Genomic DNA, 25,503 nt, shown 5'->3' with positions numbered 1-25,503 from the left:
TATTGATTAAAGCAAATCTTGTCATCAGTAGTTTTAATGATCTATTATTAGAGCTCGTTAGGAAGTTAAACAGCTCATAATTCATCTCTAATATCTATTATGTTGTGAAACATCAGAGTTACTAGCTCTCTTCCTGTTGGTTTAATATGTAACATTATCAGACATCAGAGACTAGAAACGCATGTTTGACTGAATATTGGAGGAGAACCATCGTCAGTAGAACTTTATTTACACTGTGATGGTTGACGTTAGCCTGTAATTGAAGAGGATGGATCCGATCAGTGATCTACGATGGTTTGTTGCACCACTAGAACTTACCGAGGGCTAAATCGTTTATTTAACAATCTTTTTTCATGTTCTACTGATTGTTTGAATGCCACATGTTCACATTTGTGTTCTGACAGCTGAAACATTTTGAAGGTTTCGTTAAAAGCACACGTTAGATGAGTTCATGTTGCCGTGTGCTCCCCTCTTCAGGTGGCTTGTGGTTTGAACCACACTTTAGTCGTCTCCGCCGACGGGATGATGGTTTGGGCTTTTGGTGACGGAGACTACGGAAAACTGGGACTCGGCAATTCCACGGCCAAGTCCTCACCTCAGGTCTGTTTACATGGAAAGAGTTAATAACTCTTAGGAGGTCCGCTGCTTCATTCTAGCTGTAAAATAATCATGTGTACGATTCAGCTGTTAGGTGAATGTAATGAAGGTTTATTTAGAGTTCTTGATTCCTCAGAAAGTGGACGTGTTGTGTGGAATCGGCATCAACAAAGTGGCGTGTGGAACACAGTTCTCTGTGGCTTTAACCAAAGACGGCAACGTTTTCACCTTCGGCCAAGGTACGGTTACATCATCTTTTATAATAATAACGTATGATAACCATTAAGCGATTACCAGGAAATTAATCAACTCTTATTTATTTATTCTTCAAGAAAATGAGTTGTATTTAATATGTAATATATTAGTAATATTTCCAGCTTTACATCTAACATTTGGCTTTATGACATTTAGTTTCCATATTTCACTTTTTTCTGATGTTTTTTAGACTAAATGATGAAAATACAGAGCAGATGAAAATGAAGGTCAAATAATGATAAATACTGTTTTCATAGTTACATTTGAGTAGCTTAATAAATATTATTTTTGCAGACCGCCTGATCGGCTTACCCGAAGGCCGGGCCAGGAACCACAACCGGCCCCAGCAGGTGCCGGCTCTGTCGGGGGTCCACATCCAGGATGTGGCCGTCGGAGCTGAGCACACTCTGGTGCTCTCGTCCACGGGAGACGTTTACACCTGGGGCAGCAACTCAGAGGGACAGGTACCTGCTGAACACTCACTGAACCCCCCAAGAGTTGTGATGCATTCAGGCTCTGCTCAGTGAAAATGAGAATTTGGCGAATGTAAATTAAAACTGCCACGAGTTTAAATACTGTGCCTTGTGTCGTGCAGCTCGGTCTGGGCCACACCAACCACGTCAGAGAGCCAACGGTGGCCACAGTGCTGCAGGGAAAAAACATCCACCAGATCTCAGCCGGACGCTGCCACAGCGCCGCCTGGTCGGCCCCCTCTGTACCGCCTCGAGCTCCAGGTTAGACTCACTCACTCACTCACTCTCTCTCTCTGGGTACATCCACACTAATACGTTTACGAGTAAGCTCCTCATTCCTATTTTCATGTGTCGTTTGTGGTCGTCATGTCTCCTCAGGCTCCTCGGTTCCTCTCCAGCTGGGTCTCCCTGTGGCGGTTCCTCCTCAGTACAGCGGACTCAGAGAGGTCAGCATCGAGGCGGTGAGGGCTCGTCTGCGTCTCCTCTACCACTTCTCTGACCTCATGTACTCCTCGTGGAGACTCCTCAACCTCAGCCCCAACAACCAGGTGAGCAAAGGAAACATTAATGATCATGTTTCCTGACTGTAACAGCTTGAAGAGCACGTTAAAGGGTCGGGGTTATGACATGATTTTACAGTTTAAATACACATCTTTAAACTCTTTAAACATTCAGAGGTGGTCTTTGTTTCAAGAGGGTGTTGGACAAGGAGGCATGTGATGTTTAACTGCAAGGAACAAACTGCCTTTCTTGCTTTTAATTGCAAAATGTAACTTATACTGAGTTCACATCACACCAACAGTTTTTTTGATCTCCTCGACAAAAGCCCCTAATTCTGCGTTTGGCTCGGCGATCGCACATATGTGAACTGTTCAAAGACACAACACAAGAGGGTTAAAGATCCTAAATATCTGAACGTGTCAGCGAGTCGGCCAATGAGAGCTCAGCACTCGGGTTGAGGGGAAACCTGGTGGGAGGGGTCGCCTGTGATTGGTCTTTCATTTGCAACATGGACCAAAGTTGTTGTTGCACCAAGAGGATATTAAGGATGTGTGGAAACATCAACAAACATGATAGTATGACGTCATTTCCCGCATCGCTTCTCGCTTGTTTTCATAACAAAACGTAGTTTGGAGGCGGGACGTTCTCATCGGGGGAGAAGTCTTGTTGTGTGTGACTTCCTGTTGCCGGTCAGTCATGTGGTGTGAAAACCACGACGACTTCAAGACTCTTGATTACAAAAACATCAAGTTGAGAACAGTTCCAGGATCTGACCTCTATGTGTTGAGGCAGTAAAAGCACACATTCTATCACAGTACGTAATGATGGTGACTTCTTTCTGTGCAGAGCTGTACGTCGCACTACAACGCCGGTACCTGGGGGATCGTTCAGGGCCAGCTGAGGCCCCTGTTGGCCCCCAGAGTCTACACTCTGCCCATGGTGCGCTCCATAGGAAAGACCATGGTTCAGGGCAAGAACTACGGGCCCCAGATCACCGTCAAACGGATCTCCACACGGTCAGTACCACGCGGGTCTTTGTCTTTGTTTGTGTTTAACGACGTCCAGGTGAACGTTCCTGAGGAAGCCTCATGCTTAGACCAAGGTGACCAGATGTTCTCTGTGACCACCCTCATTGAAATATGTTCTTATAGACAGAACTGTTCATTTTGAACCAATATTAGTGAAGTAAAGTGTTTGTAGAGCATATTTAACATAAAACAACTGTTGTTTCTTTGATCATTTATTTTACAGAAATTGGAAAACACTGGAATCTTTATATCCAACATGTTCACAAGTGTTCACAAGTGTTACCAATGCTGGAACAAAATGGAGGCTCCACATGTTATGTATATTAAACTATTCACATGTTTCAGCCTCTCCTCTCCCCTCTCTCCTCTCCTCTCCTCCCCTCTCTCCTCTCTCCTCTCTGCTCTGTGTTCACTTCCTGAAGTTCAGTCAAAGTTTCTCCTCTCTTGTAGTCACATGACTGTTGGTCTCAGATGAATCAATCATGACTTCATAGTTTCACTGAGGAGCTCACAGTTTAATGTTTTTACACAATCTGGTTAAAGTGAACGCTTTATTAGAGGAGAGATTTTAAATGAGAACAATAAAATGAAAAATCACAATTTTAAGCTTCGCTTTGGCTGCTTTTTATTCGTCACACATGATGTGTTCAAGGACCGTTGGAATGAAATCTGACGATAATGGCAGTTTTTTGTTAAACTTCTGGCTCTGATAAACGGAGTAGTTTTGACGATTGTTTAAAGAAAACATGTTTTTCAATCCCGCCGGCGGCTTTTAATGTTCAGAGGGTGAAATAATAAGAAAGTAAAAGACAATGAAGAACATATTGGACAGAAACTCATAACATTTGTGTAAATCTCCACCACAAGAGGACCGTTGTTAAATAAGAACCTGGTGACTTCATCGTGTGCTGCTTTCTAACTCTCCACAGGGGGCGGAAGTGTAAACCGATCTTCGTGCAGATCGCCCGTCAGGTGGTGAAGCTGAACGCCTCGGACCTCCGCCTGCCCTCCAGGGCCTGGAAGGTGAAACTGGTGGGCGAGGGGGCCGACGACGCGGGCGGGGTGTTTGACGACACCATCACAGAGATGTGTCAGGTATGGACGGATCAGAGTCTGTGGTTCTCGATAAGACGAGAGGAGTTTACCGGATGACTCACGATATTCGTCCTGTGTGTTTGTAGGAGCTGGAGACGGGAGTGGTGGACCTGCTCATCCCCTCCCCCAACGCCACGGCCGAGGTCGGCTACAACAGAGACAGGTGAGGTCACCGCTGAGGATCTCATGAAAAAGAGATGCAAGCAGACACAACGTGTTCCTCACTGTTGACGTCAGTACGATATAAACATGTCTACCTTAAAGTACGTGATACTTAAACCACAACATTCTACTTTATGTGGTCTATATGGAGATAAATGCAACAATTTCACAGAAATAAGAGACACAAAGATGATATTGTTCGTTGATGCTCCGATGCAGATAAAAGAAACACAACGTCTCTGTCAATGCGCCACAGCGTTTTCATCTCTAGTCTCTGGACAGATGTGACAAAGTCACCCACAGTTATTCATCATTTATCATTTACAGGATGCAGAAACAATAATGTAAATCAGTAGAAACCTCTTTCATTCACTACGTTGTAAAGTAAGATGAAGAAAACATGCAAATCAAATAGATGAAGCACGGACTAAAGACAACGTTCATGTTCATTACCTTTTCTTTATTTATTTCTGAACGACACTATTTATTTAATTATTCTTTAGATTTATTATATTTTCTTACATCTGTCTCTGATCTTCATTAAGGTAAAAGTCAGTCACCATGGTAACCCTAAAACACAAGGTTTTCAAAATAAAAGTTGTAATATTGTTGTATACATAACTCTCCTGTGTTAGCTTGTGATGCTGGGTGGGAACATGTGTTTATATTGAGGTGTAAGAGACAGTAGAGATGTTTAGTAGTGTCTGTATGAGGTTCTTCTCATCAGAGTTCTACTACAGCAGAGTTCATTGAAACACAAATCAATGTTCTGCTGAGGACGTATTCTAGACTCCTAACAGAATCTATAGCAGTTTAAGTTTTAAGCTTTATTTCTAATGTTTTCACCTCTTTACCTTTCTGAAGCTGTTATCTTTGCTCTCTTTAAAGACACCAGACTCTATTGAGAAACCAGCGATTGTACCTCTCAGAACTCAGGAGCTGCTGCTCTACTGACCGTTGTGATGAACAGAACTCTGTATTTCCGTCTCCTGTTAATCTGCTCAGGTTCCTCTTCAACCCGTCCTCCTGTCTGGACGAACACATGCTCCAGTTCAGGTTCCTGGGCATCCTGATGGGCGTGGCCATCCGCACCAAGAAGCCCCTGGACCTCCACCTGGCCCCGCTGGTGTGGAAACAGCTGTGCTGCATCCCGCTGATGCTGGAGGACCTGGAGGAGGTTGACCTCCTCTATGTGCAGACGCTCAAAAGCATTCTTCACATTGAAGACAGCGGCATCACCGAGGAGAACTTCCATGAGGTGGGAAAGCACGTTTTTCATTCTCATACTGTGTGTGTGTGTGTGTGTGTGTGTGTGTGTGTGTGTGTGTGTGTGTGTGTGATGTTTGTTTAATTAACAAGAAAAAAAAAGGATATTCTATGAGATTAAAGTCAGAATGTTGCGATACTATGATCATATATAAGAGTATATGTACCTTAATTATTTGATATCGATACATATTCATGATATAATAATTTAGCTGGAAGATCCATTAAAAAGATTCCTATGGATTAAAAACATATTTCATACCCACGTTTAAGGATCTTTAATGTTTTTGTATTTCAGTAAAAAAAAAGAAAAGAAAATCGTCTTAAATCAGCCTCAAAACATCTTGTTTGATCTCTAGTTTAGACTCTAAATATTAAAGAGTAGATGCGTCAGCATTTCACACTCTAATTGAACAAGTCGTCACTTCATTTAACCACAGAGAAGATTCTCAAAGGAGAGAGACGGTGACATTTATTCACAGCTGCACATAGAGACTGGATTCATGACTCACATTTTATTGCATATAAAATCTCCTGCAGGCAGTAAATACCGGTGACCACCGCCGCCCCTCAGCTTCCTCACTCGTCACTCTGTATTTAAACTAAACCTGAAAACAATAAAGCGTCAACGTTAACGTCCTGAAGGCTCACAGGGAGACTGATGATCGGCTACTTTTCTTCAGCCATTCATCAGAATCACACAAGCTGCTGGAAAGACGATGAGCAGCCGGTTCACAGGTTTCAAAGTCAAAATGGTGACGTGCTGAAGCAGCGTGGGATCATGGGAGTTGTTGTCTTCATCGTTCATGAGTTTTATTTACCACAGAGGTGTCGACCTCTGATTTAAACACTGAATGAAGCAGCTTCACGTTAAACATCTGTGTTTCTCTGACGCTGCTCGGAGGACGCAGGACGTCCTGCAGGAGCTGAGAGACGAGCTAATGATGCTAACGTTAGCTCAGCTGGTTTCTCTGATGACTAAAATCCGTCATCGAGTTAAAAATTAAAACGATCTAATGATCTATCTTTAAAGAAGTGGCTTAAAACAGGATAAAAAGTCAATTTATGACGCTGCACAGAGAGGATAGGCCGCCACAGCGAAACGCACCGTTGCCTCGATTACAACTGTAGATTTCTCCGATTTTAGATGTCGGAAACATTTAGAACAACATAGATCGCTTTGTTTTTAGACATAATGTGGAAAAGCTACATATTAAACCTTTTAAACCGTCCCAAAACAAACACACACACACGCTGCACCACACCCAGTGAGCGCTGACAGTGAACACGAGTTAATCCTGTTAACAGCTGACACAGTCGAACAATAACCAACCCAACGTTGGCCCGAATCCACGCTCACATTTCAGAGTCCCAACCGGTGTCAGAAACGAGTGTGAAGCCTTATGAGAGCTGGATGTGAGCCCTACACACACACACACACACACACACACACACACACACACACACACACACACACACACACACACACACACCCCACAGAAAGCCAACGTATCCCCCGGAGCCCCTCTTCTGTCCAAACTCACCTCACACAACCCTCCACTGTGAAGCCCTCGGCGCTGCAGGAACGCCGGGACCGCTGTCCATGCAGCGTATCCTGCTGGAGACCTGGCCCCGCTCCCAGACTCTCAGGGGAGGGAGGGAGGGAGGGAGGTAGGGAGGGAGGGAGGGAGGGAGGGAGGGAGAAGCTGCTCCTCTGCTGGCTTTGGATTGAATTCTGCCAGACGAGCTGTCAAATGTCTCACCATGATATTATAATCTGTTGTTGACCGAACAGTGAATACGTGATTAATTTGAGGGTTTTGTAACCGATCTGTTGAATCGTTCATTCAGTCAAAGAGGAGAAACGCTCTCGTTGATTAATCAATATTTCCATGGAACGTTTGGTTTCTGTCTGACAACAGACTGAACATACTGACGAGTAATACCTCTGCAGATATGAGCTCATTGATAAATGTGTTTCTGCTGATGAGTGACGAGAACTTTCAAACTACATTTAAACTCTTTATTCTCTCCGCAGTGAAGAGGCCACACAAAATGATGTAATCATGGCCGGTGCCATTTTAGAAGCGTTAAAAACAAGAGGTCTTAAAACTCTTCATTTGAATAAATATTTATCAGTCAAATCAAAGAGTGTACAGGATATTCAACCTTTATTTCTTTATTATACGTTTAATACTTGACTTCTTTCTTTACATGGCTTCTATAGGGACAATAAAGCAGCCCATGAATATGAGATATATGAGTTTATAGATGATTACAATCCCTCCTCTTTATTGTGGAGGTCAGTTTATTACATTTCGGCGGTTACACCTCCAGTCTGTGTTCATGTCTCTGAGTTACACTCGTCTTTGGATTGAGCAGCTCACAGAGTATAAACGTCTTCACGCTACGGCGCTGAGAGCGAGTACAAACAAAGCAGAGTTCTCCTGTAAAAAACCACGGAGCTCAAACTGCCACCAACGACATAATAAATATTATTCTGAGAAACGGGAAAGTCTTCTCCAGATAAATTAAAAATCATTCAACCTGAACGCTGCTTCTCTGTTTAGTTTTGACTCAATAGACCGGAGAGGTCCGGATGTTCATAATGTTGCGATAAAATAATAAGATATAAATCCTTAAATACATACACATCTGGAGAGATATGTGATGCTATCTGTTCAATGATTGTGCCTCGTCGGTTTGCACAAACGAACCATAGAGTCATTGTTGTGTAGTGTTTCTAGAATGAATGAATAGTAAAACATGTAACGTTACTCTCTGCCTCTCAGATGATTCCTCTGGATTCCTTCGTCGGGCAGAGTGCCGATGGAAAGATGGTTCCCATCATCCCCGGAGGAAACAGCATCCCGCTCAGCTTCTCCAACAGGAAGGAGTACGTGGAGCGAGCCATCGAGTACCGGCTGCATGAGCTCGACCGACAGGTACACAGTCTGTGTACTTATACTCTATTAGTACTCATGATGCAGAAAGAAAAAAAATATTATTTTTATTATAATTATTGATGCATTCATGTGTTCATCACTTTAATGTTGCAGCTGGTAAAGATGGAGCTTATATGTATTTATATTATAGTTTTAAACAAAAATGTCCAGAATTGCATTTCAATTTCAAATAGTTTCTCCAGAGAGAACGTCCTGGTTCCTCGAACACTTCTGTGTTTTTTCAGTGACGGTTTGTGTTCTCACTGTGAGAACCAGAGCTACAAACATGAGGATTCATTCATGAGTCTTTGAAAGTAGTTCAAACTAATCGTTCTCCAGAGTTTCAGCTTCTTATTTCCCAGATAGTAAATGTAATATCTGTAGATTATTATACGTGTGTTCTGACGTTTTATAGACCAACACTTTCCTTTGAGCACCTCAAGAATATAAATCCACCTCTTTTGGATTTCGGAGGCATCTCAACAGAAAACCCATCTTTTCATAACTTGTGTGGACCGACCCTGTGTGACCTCAGAGTTAACCCTCCTCCCCTCAGGTGGCGGCGGTGCGTGAGGGCATGTCGTGGATCGTGCCGGTGCCGCTGCTGTCGCTGCTGACGGCCAAGCAGCTGGAGCAGATGGTGTGCGGCATGCCGGAGATCTGCTGCGACGTGCTGAAGAAGGTGGTGCGCTACAGGGAGGTGGACGAGCAGCACTCCCTGGTGCAGTGGTTCTGGCAGACGCTGGAGGAGTTCTCGAACGAGGAGCGGGTCCTCTTCATGCGCTTCGTCTCCGGACGCTCCCGGCTGCCCGCCAACACGGCCGACATCTCCCAGAGGTTTCAGATCATGAAGGTGGACCGGGTGAGTCCGTTGCAGCGTTTACTCACGATATGCAGAAACCTTTTAGGCGTCGTGCAGGTGAAATGGAAGAACAGAAACACACCTTTGTTTTTCTTTGAAGATATTTTTTTGCCATTTTAAACGTCGATGTTGCCGTCGATCGTGTTCATTTAATTGTTGGAAGCCCAAAATGTGACTCAGTGAGGTCAGCGTCTGTGTGAACACCAGGCTGTTAGTTAGAAACCCGTCTGATGACACGTTTGTTTCTGTGTGTGTGTGTGTGTGTGTGTGTGTGTGTGTGCGTGTGTGTGTGTGTGTGTGTTGGTCCTCCACAGCCGTACGACAGCCTGCCGACCTCTCAGACCTGCTTCTTCCAGCTGCGTCTGCCTCCGTACTCCAGCCAGGCCGTCATGGCCGAGCGGCTGCGCTACGCCATCAACAACTGCCGCTCCATCGACATGGACAACTACATGCTGTCCAGGAACGTGGACAACGCGGAAGGCTCCGACACGGACTACTGACACACACACACACATTTATAACCCACGAGTGACGGGTGACTGTATTATCTGAACACCATCGCTGCACCAGTCGAAGGAAAACTCCAGAGCAGGCGGGCCACTTTTTAAAAATCCATTTTATGTACTTTAACAGCACAGAGCTTAATTTCTCCTGGTGGTTTATTAGCAGTTTTTTAATGACACAACAATCCACACGAGAAGTGCGTTTAGTGTTAACTCTTTGGTTGCTCATTACTCCACATCCCATTTTCAGGGTTTCTGCATGGAGGTTTGTTTATTCGTTTGGAAATGTGTATAAAATATTCAAGCAGGCGGCGAAAGAAAAGAATATTGTACATTGTGTAAAATGCTTCATTAGGAAAATGTTTTGCATAATATCCATATTTATTGTGTTCATTGCCGATGCCGAGTTTCCCGAAAGCATTAAACAACAACAATAAATGCTGCACAACTGATCTGCTGTCGGTGTGTTTGTTAAAGAAAGATGAACGTTTCCTCTCAGACGTCACATTTATTTCAGAAGTACAAAATATCACAAAGGACATCGCTCATGAGGAGAAAACTATTTACACCAAGGAAAGAATTTCTACACGTCGAAGTTTAGTGTTCAGACCGTCTGCTCCGGTTAAAGGAACGGTTTGGATTCTATCTCAACACTCAAGTCATTTGCACGTCAATATATTTTTTCCTGATGTTTTAGTCAAACAGCAAACTCTCGGTAACTTTTCTGAATCCTCGCTCTGAACCTCCGTTAGAGTTAATGAGTTAAACCAAAGTCGAACCGGTCGAGTTACTGAAACAAAACACCAGCATTAAATATAACTGACTACGAGAACAGAGATGTGAATTGTGTCCTCACAGCTTTTATGAAGATGAATTAGAGATTACTGTGAGTTTTGTATTAAAATGAACTCAAATCCAAACCCATCTTTTAAATGGTGGGAGACGTTTCTAAACGTGCTCTCTGGCTCCGTGCGATTCTGTTCAGCAGCCTGAAAGAAGAAACTGATCGACAAATGAAGAACTAATGACTCCAAACCGATCAAAGTCTTTAGGTGTTGAAGGTTCCAATTGTTCGAGAAACGTTGCACCTTTTTAAAAAAAAAACTGCAGATTCCAAGCTAATTAAAAAGAAAAGACTTCTTTCCACATCATGGTATCTTCTGTAAAAGAAGGAAAAGTTGAGTTTAGTTTGTTCTGACCCGACAGTGACGGTGTCCTGGCGGGGTCAAACCGTGTTGTTTTTGTCAGCATGAGGTAGAGGAATGTTTAAAAACCTAAAGAGAAGCAGATCAACCAAGGTATCCGTCAAAGAGCTGAAGCCTTCATTCATGTTCCCAGCTCGTGAAATAAATCTGCCAACATAGTTTTAACCTCTGACCTCATTAGAAGATGAACTCAAATATTAGTGAAGACGTTTAACGTTTGTTTTCTGACCCGTTGTTCACGTCTTCATCACATTCAGACTCTTCTGCTGGAGAACAATCAAAACAAACACAAAAGATGTAGAAGACTTTGAAACATGCTTTTTTAAGGCCTTGTAGTTTCTTCTGTGGAAGCCACGATGAGATCCGGTCTCACCCAGATCACGAGGCGTCCTCTCTCAGGACCACCAGCCTCCGTCTCCCGCGGTCCTGAGGAGAGACGATGCTCTCCTTGGTCTGCAGGAGTCTCTCCAGACACGGCAAGCGGATCTTGAAGGGTTGCGGTGATGGCGGTGCCCTGCCGAGGCGGCGCGGCGGCGGCGGCCCTGAGCGTGAGTCGGTGCTGGAGGAGACGGCGGCGTCCTGGGTCACTTCCTGGCTGCTGATGCTGCGGAGGCGTGCGGGCGGAGGGGAGGTGGAGGAGGAGGAGCCGGCGGGCCGGCCGGGTGTCTGTTCGGGCGTCTTCAGGGCGGTCGACGCGTGGCACCGCCTGGAGGAGGCGGAGGAGCAGAGCGCCGCCGCAGAGGATGGAGGAAAGGAGGCGTCGCCGTGATGCTGCAGGAGAGAAGAAGGATCACATCAGTACCACAGCGTTTAGAGGTTCTATCAGTGATATATTTAGGTTTTCTTTAGTGTAGAATCACCTGAAACTAAGAATCATTGTGTTTTCTGTAGCCTAGCATGAGCCCTTCATATCTACATACGGAGCAGGAGGCGGAGTCCGCCAAGTTGCACCGCCATGTTTCTACAGAAGCCCAGAACGGACAAACCAAACAGAGTCTTTCATGTTTTTAGGCCACCGTAGTTCTCTTTGAAAACTGAGGTAACGTGAGCTGCAGAGTTTAAAGCCGTGGTGCCGCCGGCTGACCTCCATTGTTCCTAAAGTGGTGTTATTATAGGATGGATGGCCTCGGCAGGCTCACCTTACCGCAGTCATCTGAAGGGAGGAGTGAGCGGAGGCCACCACTAGATGTCACCACATCCTACACACTGTCCCTTTTAAATCAATTAAAAGTAAATCCATTGTTTAAATGTTAAGATGTTTAGCAACAAGCCTTTCACAAAAGACTGAAGTTAAAACAAGCAAGCAAAGATAAATGTACATACAATAAATATTACACGATGTTATGTGACTGTCAACGATAAGCAACAACATTGTTTTTGTTTTAAAGTGCGTATTATCATTATTAATATAATTATTATTGAACCGTTATCTAACCAGGTAGGTCCCGTTGAGATGGCAGTAATTCAAACGAATTAAACAAACGTTTAAAATAAATTAAAACCACAGAGTTATATTCCTGGTGGAAGACAAACGGGATGAAAACTCTGAAAGACTCTGGATGGATGTGACTTTACTCCACAGATGGTGGAGAGGCCGCTCTGGTTTTCCCCTCATTGTGTGACTTCTTCTCTTATGAAACCATGAACTCATCGCCAGTAAAAACACATCGTTCTGTTACATAACCTGCTTCTCTTCCTCAGAGACCGTCATCACCAGATTACCTTCAGCGTGCCGGGTTGTTATCTTACTCTTATGTGTTTTAGGGCTGCCTCCAAAAGATGCTTATTTTATTCTTCAAAGGATCTTTTATGAAATCTTCTCAGAGCTCATTGGGACATTTTCAACAGTTCAAAACTGTTTTCCTGTAATAAAGGAACATTTTCACATTTTAAGAACCTGGGATTGTTTTTGCTTTAACCCTCTGAACCCCAAAAAACCCGCCGGCAAGATGGAAAAGCATGTTTTCTTTAAACGTGACTAAATACTATATTTATCGTCAGATTTACATCGTTCCGATGGTCCTTGAACACACCACATGTGACAAACGCTTCTATAATAAACCGAAACGAATTGTGATATTTCATCAAAAACAATTATATTCTACATGTTCTCATTATAAATGTCTCCTCTAATGAAGCGTTCACTTTAACCAGATTGTGTAGAAACAAACTGTGAAACTATGAAGTCATGATTGACTCATCTGAGACCAACAGTCATGTGACAACAAGAGGAGACACGTTGAACTTCACGCTGCTGAACAGGAGCCTCCATTTGTTTAGTGAAATAAATGATCAAAGAAATTAAACTTGCATATGTATCTGTTTTATGATTCATAGCGTTGTTCATAACTGTTATTCTGCACTGAAGACTCAACCGATCGCTACTCGACGGTTTCATTCATCTTGAACTTCTTCACCTTCTGCTTCTTAGCAGGAGCGCCGTCGTCCGTCGGCTCTGATCTGACGTGAGGAAACCAGCTGTGAAGCATTTCTTCTATCTTCAGTATGAAGCTGAGGAAGCGTCCGCTGCAGGGGAGGGAGAGAGGAAACACGGGGGTTAAGGAAAGGACTCAAGGACTCACAGCAGCCATTTTTACATGTCATAGAGGAAACGGATTCAATGGATGAAACTAATCATTGTTTGTTGCACACAGACGGGAGAGAAGAAGAAGAAGACGGAGTCCGTAAACGAGGGATTTAAAATACTTCAAATCCAAAACATGAACACGATGAAAACTAAAGTTAATGTAACTTTTTGTAAACGCCACAGGAAGTAAAAGATGAATTAAAGGAATGCTTCACCCACAAAATGACCGTTTGTACTTCGGTTCATTGTCGTCTTTTATTATCTTGAATTCTTGAAGAAAACTTTTAAAGTCTGGTTTCATCGTGGAGACGAGAGAGAAAAGCTAAAGTTTCCTTCTGGAATTGAAGGCAACGCGGAGAGTAACTTCTATAAAAACAATCATGTGGGTGAAGTACATATTTCTGAAGTACTTCTGATCTTTTTCCTAAAACTAAAACGTTAACGCCCTCATTACGCAGAATAATAAATAAATACATTGATTTTAATCTTTGATGCTTTAATGTGTTCATCACTTAAATGTTTGAACTTCTAATAATACATCAGAATGTATCAGTTCATTGCTTTAGCATATTAGTTATAGAGGATTTTGTATTAACATGAATCTGTAAAAACAAACCGCTCTAAAGTAGCTCAACATTAGGTTGTCGCTGTTTGAAGTGGAGCCAATTTGAACTATAATAAACTGTTAAATCAGTAACTTTGTCTGTTATTGTGCGACTTTGGTGAATCGGAACGAACTCTTCAAAACAACAAACACACTAAAGATGGAGGCGGCGGTAGAGCGGAAACTGTGTTCTGAGAGGTTAAATCAGTGTTTTATGAATGAAGTCTGGTGTCTGTGCAGAGATCGAAGGTCTGTCTCACATCAAGGTAAAGAGGAGAAAACTAAATAAAGCTTCAAACTTAAACTGCTATAGATTCTGTCAGGAGTCTAGAATACGTCCTCAGCAGAACATTGACGTGTGTGTTTCTATGAACTCTGACTCTGCAGAAGAACCTCATACAAACACTTCTAAACATCCGATCTGTCTCTTTACAGTCAAAAACGAACTGCAGCTGTCTGACGGAGTAAAGAAAAACGTGACTTTGAAATGTCCCGGTGAAGAATGCAGTAAAGTCAAAAGTACTGAGTACTTGGTGAGCAGGTGAATGAACGTGACATTGGAGGAGTTTCCAGCTGCAGATTACAGGCGGAGCCCTGCAGCTCAGATGGCTTACGGACGTCTCGCCAACGGACGTTACATAAGCCTCATAAAGCCGCTGCCTGAGGGGCTTCATCTGATTGGTGGACGCCATGAAACGGCACAAAGACTGAATAAATAGAAAGCTGGGGGGGGGGGGCTAATCTTAGTACATCCACATTCCTCTCCGTCTGTGTGATGCTATCTGACGGCAACATACAAGCGTCACATGACGTGTGAGGAGGACAAGTAGAGCATGTTCAGGTCCACATGTGACCACACACACACACACACACACACGTGGCAGCAGGAGAAGGACCTCGTTCCATTCACAGTCTATAAATAGAGCAGTAAGCTCAGAGGCCCCGCCCACCGCTCATAGCATCACTCACACACACACACACACACACACACACACACACACACACACACACACACACACACACACACACACACACACACACGCACAACTACAATAAACATCTGTACTGTGAAACTACAGTCCAATAAAAACACCAGGTGTTAATACAAATATATTTTTATCACATATACTATAACTTTTTACTATATATTTATAATATACTATAACTTTTATTATATTTGATGACATATTAGATTATAACTTTTATTATATTTGATGACATACTAAACCATGACTTTTTACTATACTTTTACCAATTTAACATTTTTATGACATACTTTCCTGACTTTTCATGAAATGTGTTAAATCATTAGTGAAGAGATGTTCTCGGAGGACAGCTGGACACCAACACGTCCACACAGAAGTATGAACGAATCAAAACACTTTTCATCTTGTTCTTTTGTAACTGTCAATGTTTAACGTTAAATAAAGAGCTCAGCGTCAAAGACATCAAACCTTCACAGGCGCTTCGCTTTACCGGAATATAATTCACATATAATTCACTGCTATTTGTTGTTATCTGAATGAAATGCATCAGTGCGGCGCTCATACAGTCAGCTGTAAACCACAGAACGGGTTTTCTGTGTTTTCTGTGATTGTCAAAGCGGTCGACGGACGACAGCTGGAAACCGTCTCTGTAACGTTTGTGTATTTAGTCTGAAGTCAGAATACTTCACGTGTGTGACGTTACTGGAGGCCGTACAGAGTCCAGGAGGAATAAATGAGTCTTTTTATTAACTGTACTCAATCAGCCCACTCGTGCTCCAACTGTTGTTCACCAGACATGTAGACACGATGTCCTAATCTGATCAGGATGAACGAGTCGTATTTCTAAAAGGTATTTATTTACCCCGTGTTTGGATTCTGCAGGACCCCCATTATTCTCTGGATCCGGTCCGTTGCAACGCTCTCCTGGAAACTGCTGAGACCTGCGGTAAGAAAAGAAGAAGTCCGTCATGGGGGCACTTGGCTCTACAGCTCTGAATCGATCAACATCCTTTCTTTTTTACTCTACTTCCTGTCCTGTGATGAACAAAGAGGCTTGAGTTTTTAACCAACATGTTGCCGGTTGAATGTTCCTGCTGTCCATGTGCACACGCTGGTGTGCTGCTCAGATCTCCAGATGAAATGTCATGAATGTACGTATATGGAGATTATAATAAAACTTTAAGCCTAAAGTCTTTTCATTTTTAATAGCATGCTATACTACGACCATTTATGACATTCGTAATGAGATACAATAGTATGACTTCTTTATGACGTAAAAAGGTTACGGTTAACTTTCATGAAGTGTAGACACACTATGAAAGGGTTCAAGTTTGAAGACGAAAACACGGACGGAACAACGCCGTGGTAGCGACCTGTCAATCACAGTAAGCCCCGCCCTAAAGCATCCCCTGGTTCATGGTCTGTTTGACTCTAAATGGACCATGACATCATGCTGTATTGAAGGCTTAAAACTAGAGAGAAATGTTACTATAGAGGTAAAAATGAGCGTCACATTGCTGCAGTGGTTTGATTTAGTACACAAAATAAATGTACAAAATGAAGATTGGATCATAGCTTTGGTGATTTTAGGTGAAAATATGTTATGATGATGATCCCTTACGGTACATATTGAGATGTGGTGTCAGACTGTATTTAGAAACTTCATCGCTCTCATATTTGAGTGCAAACAGCCGCTCTGAAGCTCGTATCGCACCGACATTGTTCGCACGACAGAGCTCCCGTCTTTCATCTCTGAATCACTTTTAAAAGGATGTTAAATTAAATGACTCGTGACGCCTTTGATCTTTGTTTTGTTCTGCAGCTGTAATATTCAGTCTTTTATTGTGGACATTCAGTTTCAATTATATCTCAATGAACCACACGTTCATTAAGAGATGAATATTTTCTGAATCAATTATTGAATCAAAGGAATATTATAATGCCATTCAGCATCAGAAGCTTTCCATGACAAAAACGTTATCTAATGAATTCCGTATCTAATTATGAGATATATTAAGCATCTTCAGTTAACATGTGCAGGGGGGAGATAGAGGGGGCGGTATCGGATTAAGAATGGGTTCCCGGTGAGAACCGGCTCCCGGTTGTTCGATACCTCTGTGACAAGGCAAGGTTTTCATCTTTCAGTTAAGGAATGGAGTCATGGGGCGAGAGACGTTAATAAACCTGAGGGGACGCTGATGTCCCTGATGATGCTACATTGTGAACATGTGTTGAAATGTGTTGAAAGAGCTTCCTCGTTTCCTCTCTCCTCGCATTGGTTTCCTCGCGTCTCTCCATGCATCCCTGGTGGGAGGGACTAAGACGCAAGGAAATGAGCCAAATGAGGGAAACAGGGATGCAATTAAGAGACTTGGCATGTACCCATGGTGACGGCCGTAATCCAAGATGGCGACGGCCAAATCGCAGAACTCAAGGCTTCAAAACATCATCAGTCCACAAACCAATGAGAGACGTGACGATGACTACGTCCACTTCTTATCGACAGTCTACGGTTAAAACATTACTCCACTATATCTTTACATATATAATAGTAAAGCATCCTGTCACGACAAAACAGACATCATGGTGGTGCTTTACCACAGTCGCGAGGATTCATCCATAAATATCTGGATCACATTTCCCGGTGATCGTCAAATAGCAGACAATATTTACCCCAAAGTTTAAATATCTTATGTTGTCTGGGTCTAATTCGGGAGAACATCCAGGGAAACGCTTTGCTAATCACCCCTCACTGTTTTGCATCAAACCATCCTCACATGGAGAGTCTATCTTTAGCAGCGTGATCTGCACAGAACGTGTCCATTAACAGACCTGCAGGGAGGGTGAAAGCTGGGATTAGACACTTACGTTCAGAGTACCTGCCTGATCTCAGGCCCTGCAGGATGGAGGACAGAGGCTGGATGTAGCGCTGCAGCTCGGCGCACTGTGTGGGACAGATAAGTGAGTTAGCATCCACGCTATCAGCGCTGCACCACTAAAGTGCTTTTTTAATAGCTACTTAAGCTAAGCACAGAGCTGCTTATTGCTTCTCCTGAAATAAGTGACATAATCACCAAGACCTCAGTTCATTTAATGAGTAGTGTGTGTGTGTGTGTGTTGCTGCGTGTGTGCGTGCGTGCGTGTGTGGCTGCATGATTTACAGCGTATCTGAATTTCTTCTATCTCTCATTTGGTCCAGGACTTATTGATTTACGGCTAAGTGGCTGATAACCCGTTTACCAGCGCCCCCGTTAGATGCCATTAGTCGGTGTGAACGTCCACAGGCGCTTCAACATGAGGCCGCAATCAACCGCTGACGGAGACACTGATCGCAGTCGACAGCTTCACACGTGGCTCGCCTCAAAGACGGATACGTGAGACCCCGGCAGCACCGAGACTACCGTGAAAACCGGCACCGGGGGATCCTCTTACACCGTTTGATAGCACCATGCCGAGCGTTTGATGCCTCCCTGCAGCTGCTCTTCTCACAGCTCCGTACATTTCTGTTATTGATTTCCAAGAACACAAGTTGTTGAAACAGACTGCTGGACATGCGTCCTGCAGTCTGTGCCCTCTGCGCTCAGGACCTTTTGAGGGACCAGGGTCAATGGTCATTTTGGGGACATTTTACACCTTTACAACAAAGGCCCTGGTCAGGGGGTGACACTTTCTAAAAGTACAGGAAGTTACAGAGTTTGGTTTGCAGGGATGACTGCTGCTGATTGGTCAAACACACTCGTGTACCGGATCACTGTGGGTCAATGATCGTACTGACCCCCTCAAGGTTCATCACGCACGTCAACCTCAGATCAATTCCACGGTTTACCGTTAACCGTCAGAGTGTAAATAAAGTTTTACTGACTCAGTAGAACATGTGTTTCTAGTCTCTGATCATGTTTCATTGTAAACAACCAATCAGAGGAGAGCTAGTGACGTTAGCAGCACCGCTAACGGCTAACCAACGGAGGTTCACTTCAGTTACATCATGATGCTTTCAGGCTCTGCTCAGTGAATATGAGTACTGGCTGAAGGTACATTATAACCTTATCATGATGTGTTCAATGTAATCTGTAAAATGTAATTTTGCTAATAAATTAAATAAATAAATCCAGTAATTTGAAGGAGATGTTTTCACGTTAATATAAAATAGATATTAAAGATGAATTATGATCTGTTTAACTTCATAACATGAGCTCTAAACACATTAAAAATACATTAAAAATAATGAGATGTTTTTATCAATATAAATACAATATTATATTTCCTAAGTATTTGAATTGTGTGTTTTTAAGAAGAAAAAAACCACTATAAATTACTAAATTACATTTAGTATTTTTGATGGTTTACTGACTTCAGAGAGTTGAATTATTTTTTGGGACGATGACAAAGAAATATAGTCTGGATCCTTGTAGACCAGCTGATGTAACAAAACAACAAAGGGATCTGTGTCTGTTAATATGGATTATCAATGATCAATAATTGGTATCAGCGGCAAATAAACATAATCGAGGATCTAAAAATTAGATTTGCTCCTTTTTTAGGTCTGTGATCCGAGAGTTTTATGATCTGTTGCACCTCTAAATAAACGAACCAAGTCCTCGTATTGATTTAGCAGCACTTTTAGGACGAGTGGAGAGCATTTCTCCGTGTTTGGTAACATTAAAAATGAGTTAACAAAGAGAGAGCGTGGCGTTGATCTGAAAGAGGATAAAAAGCTATTTTTCCGATTGTCTCGCGTCTCAAAAGCACAAACAAATAACCGTCAAACACTCAGCAGATGGTTTTCTCTGGAGACAGAAGCTGCTTTCATTACATTCATTACAACATGCACCAGTAGATCTAGGCGGCAGTAAACGTCGTCGCAGTGACATAAAAAACAAGGTTTTTATTTTTTTCTACGTGTTTTTTGAGATGAAGCACTGAGCTGCAGACTGCAGAGAGCGATTACCCAGCAGCCACCAGCAGCAGACAATATGGAGCCGATTTAGTTCCTAAAACGTCCAGGAACTACCTGGTGGATATGGCCAAAAGTATGTGGACACTCCGGTTCTGTCCTGTCCTCCAATCTTTTATCTTACAATATAAAATTATAATTTAGACAATAATGAGCTTCCAACATTGTAGAGAGTTTGGGGAAAGACCCCGTCACTGTCAGCTGGACGTACGTTTGATGTGAAGAAGTGTGAATGATCACAGTGATCTCTTCCATCGTTGTACCGAATGTTAATTTCTTTACATTCAAAGTTTCAATGAAGCTTTGAATGTCTGTCGTCATATTTTATGACATCATCACCCCTAAAACGAGAAAACAAATCTTCAAACTAAATCCTTTGAATGAATTGGTAAAAAAAGGATTGATCAGAATAAAAGACAGAGTGTCTCGTCTTTCTTTAATGAGTAGAACTCGTCAGTGCAGAAGTGAAAATGTTTTTGAAAGGCTCAACAACAACACATTTGGATTGAAGCGAATATTTTGTCGGATAAAAACACGTTTTGTTTTTTAATACATTTTGACTTTTGAACTTTTGAACGACTGGAATCTAACGCTCAAAATACCCGATGCTGTTCAGCACCGACAGACTGACACCATGTCATCACTTCACAGATTTTAGCAGCTTTAAACAGAATGAATGTGAAAAACGTATTGAAATGTTGATTTAGCATTTAAAAGTCAACTTTAATTACAATTTGAGCTACTTGTTCAAAAACACTAGTTTTACTTCAGAAACAAATATTATAATTTTTACTCCACTAAATTTATGTGAGAGAAAAAGAATTATCGCTTTATAAATTAAGTTATTAAAATAGGTCCAGTTTGACATGTTAATGTCATTTTTAATAATATTAATAATGCTAAATAAATAACAACAAACCTCTGGAGGACACAGTTCTGTGTACGTTCTCTGATATTTGAAGCATACTTTGCTGCTAATGCTTCTGTTTTATAAAGTAAACTTTCGATAGCTGAACTTTTAATGGAGTTTTTTTGAATGATGGTTTATTTACTTTTATTTACTTTGAAACCAGATTTTATAACTTTTGGTGAACAATGAAGGGATAATAGTAAACGCTAAAAACTAAGTGTAACCGAAGCACAATTACGGTTATAAAGTCAAGTTTAGCCAATTTTCCAAAAGAAACTGAGTCAACACCACTAAAGGAAACACAAGGAACGAAACAATCTGCTCAGTGATGTAAAGTGTGTGTTAAAGATCGAGAGCCGCTCAGTGAAAACTGTGAAGAGAGAAAAACCTCTCACCTTCCGTGAGAATAGTTCATGTTCAGAGTCTGCTGGAGTCTTTTCACAGAGTCCACTCGACTGACGCTTGGACTCCGCAGAGAGCTGCTCGCTCACCGGAGTGAATCCCTGAAGCGGACCGACGGGAGAGTCGGCGTCGACCCCACGGCGGCCTCCATCTTTACAGTCGCGGGAGTCACTCCTCCTCCTCTTCTTCCTCTGGGAGTGGAAGCAGCTCGTAGGGGATTCCCTTAAGGATGATGATGATGGTGGAGGCGACTCCTCGGCGAGCTGAGGACTTAATCTCTTCGGGCTGCTGTCGTCGTCGTCGTCGTCCTCATCGCTGGCGAGCCAGTCGATGGAGTAATCAGAGTCTGAAGTGGACATGTTGGAGCTAAAAGCTCAGCCAGCAGAGAGCATCACGGACCTGAGCACACACACACACAACAAAAGAGAGATTTCGGGTTTTTTAAAGTGTGTGACATTTTTGTATAAATATTTTAACCTCTTTAAACCCCACTGACTTTGTTCAAACGTACAGAACTTTATTTAAATCACAAGTGTAGATCCTAAACTTTACAAAGAGAAATATGACAGGGATGGATAAGAGGATTTAAACAACATTAAAGCTCTTTAGTTCAAAGGTTTAACTACATGTAGTTTAGGACAGCGACAGTCACGTCCTCTCCGTCTGTAAATATGAAAAAAGTTCAACTATTTAGATTTATCAAACAAAAATGACAGATTTTCACTGGTTTAATCGTGTCAAATGTCTTAAATTTCTCCTTTTTTAAAATTTAAATTTAAATGAAACATCTTTGGCTTTTAGATGGTTAGTTTAAACCTTGAGCTCTGTAAAATAAATGCATTAATATTCTAGAGCAGGGGTCTTCAACGTTTGTCAGGCCAAGGACCCCCAAACTGATAGAGAGATGGAGCAGGGACCCCCGACTATATATATTTTATACAATTGTGTTTTATATTAAACTGGGCCTAGTGCCATGTATAAACATACCTCTTTATTCAAATAATACACAGGTTCATATCTTCATGTTTTTATTTTAACGTGAAGGTACAGTGAGTAGGGGGGCCGTGCCACTGCCATTTAGAAACACACCTTCAGCTGATACCAATATCAACATTGTCTGTTAATTGCATGATAATCATGCATACAAGCTATTCAAATTGACGTTTTTATTTTAAACATAAATGTGGAAACGAAAATGAGTGATGGCCTATTAGTGCCACTGCCATAAACAAACATAGCTGTTATCTTGCATACAATAGTGGACTATTACAATAATGGACAGATTCATGTTTGGGGGGGTAAATTAAAAAAATATGAAAATTTGTCAACCAAAAATGTCACGACCCCCCTGCAGTACTTCCGCTGACCCCCTAGGGGTCAAAAGTCTTTTACGTTCATGCTACAAACCAAATACACAAACATTCAGTTTCCTGTGATAGAAAACAAACAAATATTCATATTAAAGTAGCTCGCACCAGTCGACTGTTGGCTGAGAAAACAAATCTTAATCAGTTATTAAAATGGTTTCAGACCATCACATGCAGGCTATTAATAAAACGAGGATCAACATACAACTTCACGAACTTGGTGGCTTGACAATAAGCAGATGTGCTGCCACTGCTCTGGTGTCAGCTGGAGTCAATTGTTTTAAATTCCCAGTACACCCAGTACACACCCAGTACACCTAGTACACCCCCAGTACACAACCAGTAAACCCAGTACACACCTAGTAAACCTAATACACACCCAGTACACACCCAGTAAACCTAGTACACACCCAGTACACCCAGTAAACACAGTGAAGCCAGTACACCCAATGAAGCCAGTACACACCCAGTAAACACAGTACACCCAGTACACCCAATGAAGCCAGTACACACCCAGTAAACACAGTACACCCAGTAAACACAGTGAAGCCAGTACACACCCAGTAAACACAGTACACCCAGTACACCCAATGAAGCCAGTACACACCCAGTAAACACAGTACACCCAGTACACCCAGTGAAGCCAGTACACACCCAGTACAAGTGGCCTGAATCCAGCTGCAGGCAGCATACAGAGCACAACGCGCTGAAGTGACTGGATATTCATGGCCGATAGATTAAATAACCCCCTCTGCCTCTTCCAACTGGGCAGGTTGTCCAACATTATGTAAGAAAAAAAAAACACATGGACCTGTCCCCCCTCCCGCCTGTCAGTTCACATGCACACACGCGCTGCTGATCCAAGTGACGCGTAGATTCACCCACGCGTTTATTTTCTCAACTTCAACATAGAAAACCCACCACCAGAGTAGCCTACATTCAGAAACATGCGCTAGTTAATACGAAATGCTGGAAGCGGAGGACCGGAGCTGCCCGTTCAGCCCGGTGCAGAGTCGCGTTTCAATCCGCCAACACTCGGACAAAATTCGGCTTTTCAATTTTACGCGCTGCAGCCTCTCAGCTCCGCGCAACGACCCTCACCCTCATAATAACACACTGTTTACGGAACCCAGGTGAGTTGTGCACGTGTGTGTGTGTGTGCGTGTGTGTGAGCAGCAGACCGTCACTTACCAGAAGTGAACCGTGTGTTTCCCGTCCGGTGCAGACGCGCTGATGGACCGAGCCGACTGATGATGATGATGAGGATGATGGAGTGAAACCATGAACGCAGCAGACGCAGGAGTCAGCGCGTGCAGCCTCTCCCTGGGCAACGTGTCCGAGAGAGGCGGGGCCACAACCCCACCCGCCGCCAGTCTGGAGCTCCTCACACACACAAACACACGCACACACACACACACACACACACACACACAAGCAGGAAACGCTCGCTCGCTCTCATACACACACACACACGCATAAACGGAAACTATCGTGGAGAAATAAATAAAACAGTTGGGATGCACTTTAAAAAAAAATACACACGTGATCACGTCATGACGTCAACCCACCCGTGTTTCCTTCAATTAAGCTCTCTCATTGGGTCGGGAGTCGCACTGCAGCACGTGACGAGGAGCAGGGGCTAATTAAGGCTGCGTTAAAGGACATCCTGGAAATATCCGTTATTTAAATAGACGCATTATAAGAGGAGCTCCTCGCGAACACGTGTTTGTTATCGAACAATCAGCATGTGGTATTTAAAAAAATAAATAAGACCCTATTTATAAAGGTGTCTGAACTTCTAAATGATATGGAGGAGATAGCTTATAAAACTAAAGACGCTATTACAAAAAATAATAAATATATAAATGACTCAGTAAATAAAATATATGTAATTTATAAAAGCATTCATTATCCAATAAATATGCAGGTTAATTTCAAAATAAATAAATATGTGCAGAAATAAAAAAGTAAAAATATATATTTATGTATTTGACAAATTACTTGGTTTTAAATGTAATTCTTTATTTTATAGACAGAATGAGTGTTATTTATCTAAATATCTGATATACAATATATAAAGTGCAAAATGTTATTAGGACTTTGTTTCCTCCCTGCACCAGTGCTGTACCACAGGGACTCGTCTGACCACCGGGCCATTTTAATACCTGAATGAAGGAAGAGGTGCGGAGATGTGACCCATTTCCTGTTTTGTGGTTCCGCTGCTAACTGTGTCACAGTTCAACTGGTCTACAGTGAATGAGAGAGCGGCAGGAATGTTGAAATTATCAAATCAATGCTATAAATGCATGCAAACGCTCTCAATTCAGAGTAAACGGTTTGCTTTGCGCTCAAATTTTCCTGCATGTCTTTGGGTTTAAATTTTGTGATGCCAAGATGACACTGTAGAGCTTCATGAAGCTCTTTGTGATTCAGAATATATGTTAGAATAATAAATATAAAGGATAAGATAAGCCCACCAACATATATATATTTGACCCCCTGATGAAAGTTTTTTTACATTCAAAGCTTCTAATGAGGTTTTGAAATGAAGCTTTGAATGTCTGTCATCACCCTAAAACACAAAAAACATCCTCAAACAAAATCCTCAATTCAAATAAAATGATTAATTGGATTAAATTATTTAAATTAAGTGAACCACAGTGAAAATTTTGGTTTTTTGGAAGGCTAAACGCCAACAAACATGCATTGAAGCAGAATAAATCGCTATATAAGAACATGTTGTGAATTTTGGAAACAATAACATCTCTCTTTTTGGGAGTTATTTGAAATGTTTGGATCAC

General features: G+C 42.3%; 2 protein-coding genes across 5 annotated transcripts in view; one reads left to right on the top strand and one right to left on the bottom strand.

Annotated features, from left to right (window-relative positions):
• The window catches only part of herc1 (HECT and RLD domain containing E3 ubiquitin protein ligase family member 1), a 59,314-nt gene extending 49,175 nt beyond the window's left edge, over positions 1-10,139 (top strand). For all 4 annotated transcript variants that reach the window (XM_079162276.1, XM_079162275.1, XM_079162274.1 and 1 more), the window contains exons 68-79: positions 478-600; positions 734-836; positions 1,147-1,316; positions 1,448-1,586; positions 1,704-1,873; positions 2,673-2,842; positions 3,784-3,949; positions 4,036-4,112; positions 5,117-5,369; positions 8,170-8,322; positions 8,879-9,184; positions 9,499-10,139. In XM_079162276.1, coding sequence (XP_079018402.1) covers positions 478-600; positions 734-836; positions 1,147-1,316; positions 1,448-1,586; positions 1,704-1,873; positions 2,673-2,842; positions 3,784-3,949; positions 4,036-4,112; positions 5,117-5,369; positions 8,170-8,322; positions 8,879-9,184; positions 9,499-9,684 — 2,016 coding nt within the window. In that variant the 3' untranslated portion in view covers positions 9,685-10,139. The remainder of the gene's footprint in view (positions 1-477; positions 601-733; positions 837-1,146; positions 1,317-1,447; positions 1,587-1,703; positions 1,874-2,672; positions 2,843-3,783; positions 3,950-4,035; positions 4,113-5,116; positions 5,370-8,169; positions 8,323-8,878; positions 9,185-9,498) is intronic.
• Positions 10,140-10,175: 36 nt separating this feature from the next.
• Positions 10,176-24,027, bottom strand: LOC306698146 (uncharacterized protein). Its single transcript, XM_079162335.1, has 6 exons — positions 23,894-24,027; positions 21,329-21,734; positions 17,938-18,013; positions 15,932-16,010; positions 13,310-13,418; positions 10,176-11,663 (listed from the first exon to the last, which is right to left on the bottom strand). The coding sequence occupies exons 2-6, from the start codon at positions 21,692-21,694 to the stop codon at positions 11,271-11,273; spliced, it is 1,023 nt and encodes a 340-aa protein (XP_079018461.1). The 5' UTR covers positions 21,695-21,734; positions 23,894-24,027; the 3' UTR covers positions 10,176-11,270.
• Between the last annotated feature and the right edge of the window lie 1,476 nt (positions 24,028-25,503).

This window comes from Pholis gunnellus (genome assembly GCF_910591455.1).
Source record: "Pholis gunnellus genome assembly, chromosome: 1".
NCBI classification, from domain to species: domain Eukaryota; kingdom Metazoa; phylum Chordata; class Actinopteri; order Perciformes; family Pholidae; genus Pholis; species Pholis gunnellus.
This window is presented reverse-complemented; position numbering and strand designations above follow the sequence as displayed.

Excerpts from the sequence above, each read along its gene's own strand:
- LOC306698146 (XM_079162335.1), bottom strand. The coding sequence starts at position 21,694 with ATGTCCACTTCAGACTCTGATTACTCCATCGACTGGCTCGCCAGCGAT. Across the intron at positions 18,014-21,328 it reads ATGAACTATTCTCACGGAAG|TGCGCCGAGCTGCAGCGCTA; the intron begins GTGAGAGGTTTT and ends TGTCCCACACAG. Across the intron at positions 11,664-13,309 it reads CTCCTGCTAAGAAGCAGAAG|CATCACGGCGACGCCTCCTT; the intron begins GTGAAGAAGTTC and ends TCTCTCCTGCAG.